Source organism: Thunnus maccoyii, chromosome 10 (genome assembly GCF_910596095.1).
Source record: "Thunnus maccoyii chromosome 10, fThuMac1.1, whole genome shotgun sequence".
Lineage (NCBI taxonomy): Eukaryota > Metazoa > Chordata > Actinopteri > Scombriformes > Scombridae > Thunnus > Thunnus maccoyii.
Genome location: NC_056542.1, coordinates 23,948,435 through 23,963,393, shown reverse-complemented (window position 1 = coordinate 23,963,393; position 14,959 = coordinate 23,948,435). Strand labels below are relative to the sequence as shown.

General features: G+C 37.0%; 1 protein-coding gene across 5 annotated transcripts in view; it reads left to right on the top strand.

Annotated features, from left to right (window-relative positions):
• The window catches only part of LOC121904871 (CUB and sushi domain-containing protein 3-like), a 235,399-nt gene that overhangs the window by 15,319 nt on the left and 205,121 nt on the right, over positions 1-14,959 (top strand). For all 5 annotated transcript variants that reach the window (XM_042422653.1, XM_042422650.1, XM_042422651.1 and 2 more), the window contains exon 2: positions 108-330. In XM_042422653.1, the coding sequence (XP_042278587.1) occupies positions 108-330 (223 nt within the window). The remainder of the gene's footprint in view (positions 1-107; positions 331-14,959) is intronic.

Sequence of the window (14,959 nt, the reverse complement as noted above, 5' to 3'; positions counted from 1 at the left end):
TGAGGGGCATTTTAGTAATTTTTCCATTTCCACAAATGAGAGAGTCATACACACTCACTGTATGCATTAGATAATGACTGGATGTTTTTTTTTTTCTTTCCTTCCAGGTTTTATCCACACTTGCGGAGGCACTTTAAAAGGGAGGAATGGGACGATAGAAAGCCCTGGGTTTCCATATGGATATCCCAATGGAGCGAACTGTACCTGGGTGATTGTTGCTGAGGAGGGAAACAGGATTCATATAGTTTTTCAATCTTTCGCTGTGGAGGAGGAATATGACTTTTTATCTTTGTATGATGGGCATCCACACCCGGCTAACTTCAGGACAAGGTAAGGAAGCTCTCAGCCGTACACTTTGAAAGCTCTGTTTGAAGGCCGACAGGCAGAGAGATGTAACGAGGGAAGCCTTCAATGATGACTTCTGACAGAAAGTTCATCTTTATTGTACACTTGACAAAGACTGCTTATACTTGTAATGGAGGTGTCAAGCCAGCAGTAGTATGTGAGGATTGTGGTGTGTCTCTGCCGTTTTCTGACTTGGGTTTCCTCTGGACTGAATTTCACTTATAAAAAAAAAAAAAAAATTCTCATTTGGATTTGTTTTGGTTTCAAATGGAACCAACTTGCAAATATGGTTCTTTCACATCAAGCCAAAATGGACTTTAAATTCAACATATTTAGATCCAAACAAGAGTGCAATATTGATACTCTCAACAGTACTACAGATACATTTCACTCAGCCGTAAAAGTACAATGTAACAAAAATCTGAAAAAACTACTTCTTTCATGAAAAACATCTCATGTGTTTGGATTCCAAAAAGAACAAACACATAACCCAGAAGCTATAAGCTGAATATATACATTTCTGAGTGAGCATGCTGTGTTGGCTTCAGTAATGCATGAGTCAGCTCAGTAGCCGCCATGCTGGAGACAGAGGTAGCAAAAAAAAAAAAAACCTCATAAAAATCAAACCCAAAGATTCCTCCTTGTTTATTTAGTCATTGAACAGACAATTGTTTCCTCAGTGTGATCTCTGCATTCTCACAAAAGCCTGGCATGAAAGTGCTGCAGGAACACATTTTTCTGTGTTTTTTTTTTTTTTTTTTAAATCTGTCTACAGAATATCTGGCTCTAATGGAATTATCTAAAGAAATTATTTGGTTCACTTTGTGTTTGATTTTTGTTTTACAAGAGATTCACATACAGCCAAGCAATGTCCAATAACTGAATATAATAAAGAAAATTGATACTCATTAAGATAACATTCTACGATTTTTTGCTGTGGAGCCTAATTGTACTGAACACAAATGTAAACTATAATTAGGATGAACAGAAGACGCTATGGCAGGCAGTGCATGTCTAGAGTTAGAAATATCGTAGCTTCTTATGCTGACATTTTCTCAAAGCACATCATTCTTGAAGGTTTTTGCAGGACTTACACCATTCAAGGATTTTTTTAATTAAACATACTATCACCAACAAGAGATCAATCAAACATTACAAAATGGTTTAACTGTGAAGGCTATAAGCCAATTATCACTGACTTGCCTTGTGAAAGAAAATCTAAAAATTTATAAATATGCTTTTATTTGGTCATAAAAAAGAGTATACATTATATGTCTGATTGAGAGTATCTGAGGTGCCACACTCTGAGGATGCTCTATTTCCTATTTTCTATTTGCTTTCACAAATGAAGACCGCTTTACAGGAACATTATGTGTTTGGATTTCAAAGGAAAAAAGCCACAAAGGTTTCACATTTTCCTTGTCAAACCAAATTGCTCAAAATAAACCCAGTCTTTATAGATAAGTGTGCTGTGTATTATGAGAAGATTATCTCTCGTCTGAGCTGATAGAGGACTGTGGATACACACATCAGCTTTTAAACCTGTCAAAAGCGTTTTTTTGAAAAGATATCTTAGTGTCTGATTATCCACTCGTATTCACAAGCATGCTCCATCAGAGGTGAAAGTGGGGTACAACATTTCACTGTGAAGCACTCAAAAAGACAGTACCAAAATTATTTCTTCTGGCCCATTTCTGTGGCTCAACTTCAGTGAAAGAGGACTGAGGTCGCATGCTAATACAATGGAGGATGTATAGCTAAGAGTTGCAATGAAGGGGAATAATTCAAGAGCTGAATCATTGTTGATACTTTAGAAGCTGAATCACTAGATACTTAAAAGACTGTTGTTGCATAATGCTGTTTTCATGGTTGGGCTTATGAAAGGTTTGTCACTGGTTGACTCTGTCAAGTACTGATCTCACAGATATAACTCTTCTTCCACAGATATGGTTAAAAAAGCTTCAAAATATTTAGCAGTTTCAAGTGTGTGACCAATTATAGAGAAATTTATGACAGTGTTATGACTTTGTACTTTCCAGAAGCTTGAAAAATTGGCAGTCTTGTCTTTTGCTCTGTTGTTATACTGGTTACATCACTGTTGGACAGTTGAAGTGAACAACCTCAAATCTTCAGTATAGAACACAACATATGGGCTCACACCCATTTGGTATAAACAGAGGGCATTTTAATGCTGGTAATTTGAGTATGATTTGAACAAAATGGCACAACATCAACAAGTTACGGCAGATATCATATGTGACCACACATGCGGTCAATCTTCCTCCATATGCTGAAATAGAGTTATTGGTAGTTTAATATAACAGTGTGTTGTCACAATGCCAGACTTTTTACATCAGTGCCAAGTAATAACTTTTAAATTTAGTGACACTGTCAAACCTCAGTACAATTTAGATAAATCAACTCATCTTTAATCCTTGAAACAGACTCTCATTTTATTGCCTAATTATTGTCAGCCTCAGTTTACGAATGTTGGAAAAGGATGGGCACGTGTGGTAAGACAAGCCAACCTTTTAGGAAGCAGTTTACTTCTTTAAGTCCAGTCCCCATATAACATTAATGAATAAAAGTAAAATTTCTCATTACCTCATACCTCAATGCAGCGCACATTTCCCACCCTCGAACAAACACACAAATTCTCATTAGTGAGAGAGCAATGCCACACTCATGATGACACCAGGTGTGAAAGTTTTACCTGTACGGATAACTTTAGGAAGTAAGCTGGTTTAATCATTTTTTAAATGTTGCTCATGTGTCTTCAATTAGCATATGCTATTTTAAATTATTACGCTAATTTGCCTTCAGTAACATAACGTTTGCCAAGTTGGCTGACTGTGAAAAGCTAAGCGCCAGCTGTTGGCCATTATTGGCCATATTATCCATAGCAACATGAATAGCAACATGGCAGCAATCAAGCAGAAGCTATGAATTGGCCTTTAAATTTACTTTTGATGACACCTGCCTTCCATCAAGGAATCTAATTCAGCGCTTGACTTTATAAGTTCAGCGCCTATGTGTTTTTCATGCTGGCCCACTCTCATGGCTTGCTGGGACACCTAAATGGTACAGAGCCAACATTAATGTTATTGGGTAACATTGTGCTTTTCATGCTGTGACAAATCAAAATGTCTGCTGTGAAAAGTTTGGCTGCTGTTGAGACTTTGTCAGAGGTGATGCATTGAGAATTATAATCACACTTGTTTTTCCTTGACACATAAATTTAGTTTTATTATTCCATGTCTTAAATGTGAAAACACATAAACACATGTGCATTACGCTGTAAGGTATGCTTGGTATTTGTATGTCTAAGGGGATGACTAATAACATGGAACCTTTACTATACTGTAGCACAATTAAATGAATAAACATGAATAAAAACTTTAAAAGCATCCTTAGATATTACCAGTTATCACTATCAATTAGTCGACACCAAAATGTCAACAAAAGCTAGCTTCATAGAGGTAATAATTACAGTGCTATTGAATTTGGATTAAAAAGATAGGGATGATATTGTGTTGACGTGCTTTATTTGTTGCCAAAAATATAACAGTGTTGGTCACAGTGTCAGTCATACAAGTGTGCTTTTACTGTAATTATCTCAATCTCCATTCACTAATTGTAGTTAAAACAACAATTGAATATTCAGTCTAAGTTGCAGGCCCATTCATTGACAGCTGTTGTAAAATACATAATTGATTCCATCATCTAGATCTCAGAGTAAGTAGCAAAGTAAAAAGTAACTGCAGCTACATTGGAGATTTGGGAATTTTGAGATTTTCAGAAGTATACCATCAGTTTGTGTTTAGATTAGTTAATGTAGGCAGCAATGTATATCGACATATCCCTTCAGCCATCTATCAGCTGATGCTATTCCTCTTGTTTTCTAATCAGCCCAACTCATTCCTTAAGTGGAGGAAGTGTACTTTTGTTTTATATGAGCTAGAATTAATGAATTAATTAGTGAATTAAACAAATTACACTTAAGAAATGCTACTGGCTTATCCACAGCCATCCTGAAAGTGCTCTAATGTGACGTTTACATTGACAAACTAAATGTGATTTTTAATATATCCAATCATAAAATCAGAATACTTTATTAAGTCTGTTTCAATTATTTACTATATCTTCTATTTGTTTGTGGTTTATCATTTATTTTTAATCTCTTTGTAACTAAACTTTGATATTCTACTTTGAGTCTGCCCATTAGAACATGATGTTTTGCATTTTATTTATTTACTTAGATTATTTTTTGCTCACTGGTGGTGTCTGTCATTCTTTTCCTCTATTCCAATTGAAGATTTTTTCTTTTAATTTTGTTGTGATATTGTAGCAATAGTGCAGGGTTTTCCCGGGATCCATTTACAGTTGTGATGGTAGAAAAATGGAGGGAACTTTTCAAGAGTTACATCAAGTTCATACAGTGGGATTCAAACTGGATTACCGAGTTCAAGTTTGTCACTGCTTCCATCATTGTGCTGTGTTACGGAAAAAAATGAATAGTAAATGTCTGTGTTGGTGTTGGGCCTGTTAATTCTTGTTCACTAGTGTTATTGTGCAAAACATGTTTGAGAATATGAGTGGTGGTGTGTAATCACAGACCCATCGCTCCTCTAATCCTACCGATGACACAGTAAAAGTCATTGCTTACCTTGATTCGGAGTGTTGGGGGGTTTGATGTTCACCCAAACTGCAATAAGGCCTTGCAGCTAAACATCTAACACCTGTTCAGTATGCGAAACCGATCCGCTGTCAAAGTATGTGAGGCATATGCAGCTCAAAGGCTGAACTAGAGTCTGCACACCAAAACTCAACTCACATCTCCATTAAATAACAAACGACTGTACCATACTGAAACTAGAACATTAATTTAGACATTTTCTTTAGATTAAAGAATATTTTATAAGCTTTTACAAGCTGTTGGAATTTTTTAAACGAATTTGAATTATTTCGTTTGAATATTTAAATATATTGCACTACAGCTGGGTGAGGTTTAAAGTCCATGTCATGGTATTAATGGGAATATTTTTCTGATATACCATGATATGGCAAAAGTATGAAAAATCACATAAAAAAAATCAATTCACTTAACTGTCTTCCGTTGCTTTGCATTAAAACTTAAATTACAAACACAATTATTAATTTGGACAACAAAACTGTGTATGTTCATATCATCACAATATGATTCCAGTGAATGGCAATAAATAATAATAATGTTAACCAGCCCCATATCTATGTATAATTATGTGGTAAAGGATTGGCACATTGGCCTAATGTGTATAGATGTCATGTATTAATTGCAATGAAAAACAAGGATAATCTGTTTCTTTAAACTTCAGCAAATATCACGTGCTGTTAGCTTATCCATATCAGGTTATGCAAGTTACTGTCCATAACTGTAAGGATAACATGCTTGTAATTTGCCCTGATAAAATATTGTCATTTTAAGTTCAGTAATCATGTAATTTCAACCTTAGACAAACTCCTGTCCTGGATAAAATCAGTTGTAGGTGTGGTAAGCTACTGCTTATGATTATTAATAAAAGCAATATAGACATTGTATAGAAGTGTAAACTTTGGACCAATAGCATATTAACTCTGTTCATTCTCCCCAGTTTCACTTGTTTCAGCATCTTAGCATTTCCTTGTCTCCATAATGTTTGTGGTCAGTGATGATTTTTTTTCCCTTACCTGCCCTGAAGAAAATGATTGAGATGGGTAAGGAAAACCCTGTGCTAATATAGTGTGCAATGCTGTGTTAACTGAACATATATCTGTCAGTGGCACTGTATGCAATGTGGGGTTTGGCTATAATAGAATCTAGTAATTAATAAATACAAATAAATAATATATATACAGTACTGTGCAAAAGTTTTAGGCACCCTAGATGTTTAGATTCTTATCCATTGTGCAATACCATCAGGGAGGTGTCGGATTGGTCCCAAATTTATTAATGACATGACAATGACCCCAAGCATACAGCTAGAGTCATAAAGAACTATTTTCAGCAACAAGAAGAATGATGAGTCCTGCAACAGATGGTATGGTATGGCCCCCACAGTGCCCTGATCTCAACATCATGGAGTCAATCTGGCATTACATGAAGAAGCACCTGAGATGGCCTAAATAATAAATCCACAGAAGAACATTCTTTCTCGAGGATGATTACAACAACCTACCTGCACGTTACCCTGAAAAACTGTGTTAAAGTGTACCGAGGAGAACTGCTACTGTTTTAAAGGAAAAGCTGCTCACACCAAATGTTGATTTCATTTAGGTTTCTGCTGTTTACTCAACTTTGTAAGAAGTTAATTGATAAATGAAAACTATTTATGGCAATATTTTTGTAAGCATTCTCACTTTACTTTTGGTGCCTTAAACTTTTGCACAGTACTGTATATTTTTTCTATTCATTTCAAGGTTAAGTTAAGGACCAACAGAGAGCGAATTTCCACTCACATTACATTGAGGTGTTTGTTTACAGAGATGTTGGTTCAAGCATCTGTGATAGTTGGAGGCTGCAGTTTTATGCAGTGAGAGAAAACACAACAAAGCTGATGTCAGGAAGGTGTCTGTGTAGAGTCAATGACTACATTTACACACTCAGTAATATTCCACTATTATTCCAAATATGACAATATTCCAACTTTGATACTTGTCATGTAAACAGCATATTCTGAATTAGGCCTTATTCTGAAGGTAGCATTTTTTGATTAAGGAATGAGATATGCTGATATTATTTGGGTTTTAGGCGCATTCTTTGTACATGAATGTAGTACAGAATCAGGTAACCAATAATTTACTATACTTTATTTTACAGTGTGTCTCAATGTGTCTCAATTGGGGTTTTTACCGCAGTTTGCGACACATGGCCCTCTTGCCTGTTTACCCCTAAGCAGGCAAAATGACATATACCGGAGCATGAAGGCAGACAGAGGAGAGGAATGAGAGGAGAGCAGAGAGCTGTTCAGGGCAGGCTGGAAAAACAGAGTGCGCCTCCTTCACAACGGGGATGGAGGGGTTTAGTTATTATCCTGACTGACGGTAACGACTCAGTGTGATGCACCAAAAACACTCAGCAGTGTAGTAAGCATCATGGGAAAATCTAGGTCCTGGATGTGCCTGTAACTATAAATTTATAATATTAGTCATATCAGTATTACTTATAAATATCAGGCAGCAGCTCACTAATGTTTTTCACCTCGCTGGTTTACTTCACTGCCTGCGGAGATTTTGTGATTTCGTTTCCCAGTGGAGCAGAGGGAAACCCTGAAAACCCTCTGTATGTAAATGGGATTATTAGTGGAATATTCATTTTCATTAGCCATGTAAACACCTTAGTAGGAATATTGTCTTTTCCAGAATAAGAATAAAAACTGAATGTTTTGTGTATGTAAATGTAGTTAATCTTTTGTAGTCTATGATTGTCATGTTCAGTATGTTTATCGAACGTTTTATATTCAGAATGTAGCGAAATGAATATATATGTAAATGTTCGTTGTCACGTGAACCACTCAGTACAATGAAATTCATAATGTCACTCTCAGTTTAAACACTGCGTATCTAATTCATCATTTCTTCAGTGAATTAAAAGTAACAGAGCTTTTTAGTGTTCAGTCATGTGCACCAAATGTGCAAATTTCAATTTCCTTCAAACTCATATGTGTTAGTCCTAACGTCTTTGACAGTCCTGTTAGTTATTAGCAGTAACACTGACATGTTTCAGGCATGTGGTAAAGTGTGTTTGTGAAATAATCTAGATGTTTTTAGCTTAGAATTGCCAATATTATAATACAGTTTATATGGATGTAAACCTTCGCAATCATTACATAGTCTTCCATTCATTTTGTAGTCGTCTGCTATTGTACATCTGTTGAATCAGGTTTGAATGTTCTAAGGTTTCTAGCTTTTGGGATCTATTGCCCTTATCAGTAGATAGACCACACAGATATTTGGGATTTTAGTCATATTTGCTGTTTTAAACAAATGTATAGGTGTTGTGAACACATTTACCTCTAATAGCCGTTGCTGATTAGGCTGTGTCAAATATAGGGTTAACAATTTGCTAAACAAGAAACCGGAGATGATATTTTGCTGAGACTTTTTGAATTCAGATGGAAGTAATCCTGCCATTCAGAGAGAGGGAGGAAAAGCGCCGTTAATTCTTGCTACGAGACAAAAGGAAATGGCTCAAATTTTGATGGGTTTTTCTTGATCCAGTCCAAACCTCTAAATAGCAACGTTGTTCTTTATGTATTAGTCACACTTTTGTTTTTCCAAGTGGTGGATTTCTTCACAATGTGGGACTATGTTGTGTGGTGCCAGAAAATAATAATTCCATGACAGAATCTTCCCTGTGCCCCTAGGGCCCAAAATGTGTGCGAGTACAGAGAACGCCTGCTCTTACACAAGTAATTCTCCCCAAAAACAAAAAATCACTAAGAAGAAGGAAAAAACAATCTTTCGCACCTTGTGTTTTTTTTTTTAACTTTTTGTTTAACTTTGTCAAGACAGATGCAACACAAACTTTCCCACCCCTCTACACCAGCAACTTGTTCTGAAAGATGCTCATTTCCATATAGCAACACCTGTAGTTGTTTCATTTTCTGTTTTTCCTTGTTTTTCCTTCCTCCCTTTGAATATATGTTCACTCACTCAGGTGTAACTTCAGCTGGAATAAATAAGAGGGTGAACATCATGACAGACAATCCTTTTCTCTGCTTTTCTTTCTCTCTTCCAGGGTAATTATAAATAGAAACTTTGATAGAGATTAAAGAGGCCTTTAATTTATTAATGCTATTAATTAATTAAGACAGAAATTCAGAAGGGAACACGACAAAAGCGACAATGAATTTTTAACATGAAAAAGAATCGACATCCCCGTGATGGACCTGATTAGAGTGTCTCCCCATTGATCTATGTATTCTCTTTGCTCTGTGAAGTCAGCGCTGCACTTATATTATGTTCAATCCCTCGTGCCTAAAAATGGCTGGTTGGAGCACTCATTATTGTACTGAAATTATATTCTGAGGATAGTAGAGGAGAGAAGGAGAGTTAGGTTAATAAAGCCTTTTATTCCGGTATTGCCATACACGAGTAATGACCTCATTTAGGTGATCTTTTTGCTGCTGTGATTATACAATTACTATGACAAGCACATATTAAATGCTGTGTTGATAATGGCTTAGTTTTTGTTGCTTGGCCATAGAGTGGCGTTTTCTTGCTGCAGCTTTTATGGATAAGCACTCCCTCTCTTGAAACCCTCAACTAAAACGTCCACAGTCAAAAGACTAAAGTGACCACTGTAACTGTACTTTCACAAAGTGTTTGCAAAGTATTTTTGCAGGTACTTGAAGCAACAGTCAATTTGAAACTTGATTCTGGTGAATCATCGACTTGTGCTTGTGTATTTTTAATTAATATTCTAAGATTTAAATATTAGTTCTTGTAGTCCTCATGTAACTTCATCCGTGGTTGCTTTACTTTTCAACTATGGGCGTTAACACCATCTAGACAGTGCATGTCCTTAGTAACCATTTGTATAGAATAATATAATATCTCCAGTGTGGCTGAACCCTATAAAGAAAGAAACTCTTGGTTTGAATGTAATACTTGGTATATGTGTAGGTTACCTCCCATAATCAAAATAGACCAAAGGGTCAGGTGACCTGGAAATTGTAAAGGTCTCCATTCTACAGAACATTAAGTGTTAAGCTCAGTAAGCACTTTTACAAAAGTGTGCCTGGAGGGTAAACTGTAATTTAAGATGTCTGTATGTCCAATTAAAATCTTGCCTGACATGTTTGTCTTACTGTTCTGAGCTGAGCAGAATGAAACATATCTGTTCAGCTCAATCTCGTTTTTTTCTGAGAGTTGTCTATAATTAGTTGGTTGCAAGAAAGCTAGACATTGTTGGTCAAAGGGACAAAGACTTCCAAAGTGTGAGACACAGAAACCTGAAGGGAGAGAACCAGGTAACTCAATGTAGAGGTCAGATAGCTGCGGGTGTATTGCAGAGGTCCACATCCAGTGAGTGAGATTTTGTTGATCTGGTGCATCGTCCAGTAGAGATGGGATTTTAAAATGCAGTGTTTCTTCTTGAATGACTTCAGTTACAGAGACAAACTTGTTATGAATGTTGAAAGCTTGACAACAGCTGTAACAAAATGGTTGGTGAAACACAAAGCTGAACGCAGCAGCACTCTATTAAAAGTTTTATTGTCAGAACAAAGGTTTTACAATCATGTAACAGTTCATGTTGCCAACTCTTGTCTTTGTTTCTGTTTCAGTTAACAAAACTGTTCTTACTCTTTAGGTATAGTTTTAGTTTCTTAATGGTAACACTGGTGCAAATGTGCCGACTTGCCTCCAATCTTACATGTTCTGACAACAATTCTGACTTCTGATTTTTTTAACTTTATCCCCTTAACTGCCTGGTATGAAAATCTTTGTTTCTGTCTATTTCTGAGGCTGTTACTATGTGAGACACTTCTCGGGTGGCACACAGAGTTTTAGGTGGTAGAGTGTAAATCTGTGACTCATAACCTGTGTGTTTTTATGTATTGCTACTCTCTTGTTACAGCATACCCTGTTATAAAATCCTAGAACTTGAACTGTACTAATCATAGAACAAGTGTTGCCAGTGGTGACAAATGGCTTCAGTAGGTCTACAGTGTCTTTTCTCACACAGAGAACACAGAGCATAGGCCATCAAATTAGATATTATAGAAATAAATTTGTTGCCATATACTGCATAGAATTTGCTACAACCAATCCAAACAGGGTGGCTTGTTGTGTTGGGAGTGTAAAGGATGAGAATGAAACAACACAGCATTTGTTATGGAATAAAAAATTGCAACTTGTCATTTTGTTACCATTTTGTTACCAACAGTCTTCAGTCTATTCAGTCATGAGTGAAGTCTTAAGTTTTTGGTAACTTTGTGATTCATTATGACTCATATATTTGATTTGAAAAATATCTCTTTCCAAAACAACAAAGCAGTACAATGTATTTGGATTAACAGGTGTGCAGGGTTTTGCCTGTCCTCTCCTATACCAGAACTACAATGCAGATGGTGTAAACGGTGGAGAAACAGAGGATTAATTACGCTTTTGTCTTCACACCTGTGATCAGATTACAGTTTTTTTAGTTGAAATGATCCCAGTTTTGTTGTCTGCATTTGACACACTGCCTATTATCAATTTGCAGATGCATGATACTGCAGAAAACCACAAAGTGATACTGTGCAAAACTAAAGATTAGTAGCACACCAGCCAGAAAGGGAAGGATATCAACTTTCTGACCATTCACCAGGCTTACTACATATTACATTTCCCTTTGCAATTCAAGAAATTACTTTTTTTCATTCTTCACTCTTATTAGACTGAGGAGAACCAAGAATGAATTAATTGATAGGATGATTTGACCTTTATTACTGCAGTTATTAAAACGAAATGTCGGTGTCTGGGGCTGCAGTAATGAGTTAGGACATGTCAGTGCAAAATAAGTCTATTAATCATCCCTTGCAGTTTTTTTTTTCTTTGTGTTGAGGAGACGGCCTGCAAGAAGGCTGTTATTCACCGTAGTGAGTAAAAGGCCTTATTTCGCTCTGCTTCTAACTATAATCTAAAGGAAAGTGGTTCACTTTAATTGTTGCTTACTAGGTAAGATCAGCAGAACACTTAAAGTGTCCCCCCCCCCCCCCCCCCGTGTCTGTTTTTGTTCTTCCTTTTTCTTTCCCAGGAGACACAAAGAGGTTAAGACCAGTGTAGCAGCAAGGAGAGGTGGACAGAGACAAACAAAGAGATACAAAGAGGCAAAGCAGACAATGAACCAGCAAGACAGAAAAAGGAATAGTAACGGTGAATAACGGCAACCTCATGCAACGAGAAAGAGAGAAAGTGAGAGAGAGAGCTAGTGTGACAGAAAGAGCTAGTGCGACACAGAGGGAAAGACAGATGGAGGTAGAGAGACAGTGAGTCAGACAAATAGAGGTACATCATCCCCGTCTCTCTCTCCTCTCCCTCTACGGCACACCGCTACTGTGACACACTAATCAGATGGTGGGAATGTCTGACAGCTACCTTCAGGGCTGATGTAGTGTGTTCAGGTGGAAGGAAAGGCTGCATCTGTCCAGGCAATCATTGGTGCACTGTGCCCAGGCACGCACAGTCATTCTGCTGCCACTGGTGTTACTTTGATCCATAAACGGGAGGAACCATAACTGTTCAGGCACCCGACATCTCTACACCCACTGTGGTTGAACTGGTGGAGTCCAATACAGATGCAAGACAGCTGGTTACTATTTGACTCTCACTTGTGGCATTTTGTGATTTCCAAGTGTAGAGCTGCACAAGTTTAATTTAGTGTGAGTTTTTTGTGAATAAGCACTGATCAGAAAGCCATAATTACTGCATGCTCTGCCACTGTGAAGGCTTCACAAATGTTGTCTTTTTGTTTCAAATCCATCAAGTATATAATAATTTTGTTTCTACTTCTTTTCACCTCTTATACCCCAGCTTCCATCAGCATCAAGGTCAAATCAAATAATGGTGCTGATTGGGACTACGTTATTTGAAGTGGATGACCTTATTTTCTTTACAATTGGAAATTCTTTGCCATAAAGTTATTATTTAATCCAAACCCTCCTCCTTTTTTCAGAGCAACATACAGAGATGCAGATCTTTATCGCTTCTAACAATGGTTTTGATCCTGTTTTGCTTAAATGTAACCCAATGTATTGGATGTAAGACAGTAGTGCTCTACCCTCCTCCTCTGTTGATTCTCACGTATTTCACATATCAAGTAGTCGGGTAATTTACTTGATCCCAGATCGAGTAGTTGCACAGAGATCAAATTTATGGTAATTGTAGAATGCCGTCTTGGTCATGAGGCACCATGTTTTCCATACACGTGTGCTCACTGTCCATAGATACTAAAGGAAAAAAGATTGAATAGGAAAAAAAGATCAATACATGTCCGATTAGTAAACAATTAATCTACTACCCTTTCCTACCTCTTGGCTACCTTTTTAGATAGTTGGATATAGCAGGTATAAAAATGAGCCCTCCTGTCAATTCACATCATATGAATATGAACTAGCAAAAGCTTTTGCAGTAAACTGGAATTAACTATAAATTAAATGCAAGTGTTTGTTAGATTGCCAGATGTTTTAATAGCCAAGTATCGTTGAGAGATTAAAAATGTTATTTCTGATGATTGATTATAGTTGCTGTGACACACCTCATTACAGTGCCTATCCTTATATTAAACTTTTCTGTCTTGTTCCATGTTCATCTTGGTCATAATGCCTGAAATGCTGTACTTTTACTTTCCTCAGTTAAAATGAAAGTTCCCTAGAGAGCTTGGCCTACCTCCCAAAGTCAGATTAGGGCGTAATCCGGTATTTAAGGTGACTTCTTTGTAGAATTTCAAATGGATGTGTGATTTAGTTTGCAGACTTATGACTGATAAGTGAGTCACAGGCTTCTTGTGTCTAAGGAGATAGCGAGCCCCATGGTGTTTATTTGTTAATGACATTTTCCAACCATTCACCTGATGCTCTTGTTGCCAAAGCAACAGGCAGTAGTGAACACCCGTGATGAGGATCTCTTTGTCTGCTTTTGTTAGAGACATACTTAGGTCTCAATGTGCTTCTTTGGTTTTAAACAAACCAAAACACCATAAGATATTCCACAGATTCCTTGAGAAAACGGAGTCAAAATGTCAAGTAGCTCTTTTTTGCATAAAATAGTAATATCCATGTCTTTCTAAATGCTTCAGACAAGCTGTAGAATGTACAAGATTAATTCAGAATGAGTATGTCTCTGACAGTCTCACATTTACATGCCTGTGGTAAAACATGTTTCTTATTCAGTACTCGTTTTCAGCTGTAAAGTATTCCTACATAACCCTGATCATTATGACCCGTTTGAACCAGAAATGGGGCAAGGAGTAGAGAATTTTGACCAACTCTGCCTGGATTGTCACCTTCTAATCCTTCTCACTGACATCCTCAGAAAGGATGTCTTTCCCTCATGTACACTAACCCCATGACATCCTCATTCCCTTGCTGTTTTGTGCCATGATGACAACAGTGCAATCTAAGAAGGGATTTAGTCTGTTGAGACTTGGAATATGGCTCTAAGGTTCAGTTTGTCAGGGCTAAGCTGTTTCTACAGCATTTTATCCACCTTGCTTGTCGTTATGGGAAAATTGCCTTTTTTTATTCCACATATCTTGGTGGAAGAGGGAGACTAAAAGAAATATAGAGGCATTAGCTCATCGGGTCTAAATCTTCACATTACCCTGTACATGTTGCCATAACACTGCATCTGTTTTCTCTCCCGTCCTTGTCTCCCTGTATCACATGTTGCCATAGCAGCACATCTTTTCCCCTCTTATGTTTACTCTGTCATGATAGTCAGTGCCACAACAAAATATAAAGAGATTGCTCAACTTTTTGGTTTAATGAACCAAATAATTCAGTGTTCATTTGCCCTACTTCTTTAACTATTGCAAGACAGGGCTTTTTAGTGTCATTGTGTAATTGCATCGCACTCATCCTGGTGGGTGCCATCGACCTCTGTTGGAACATGT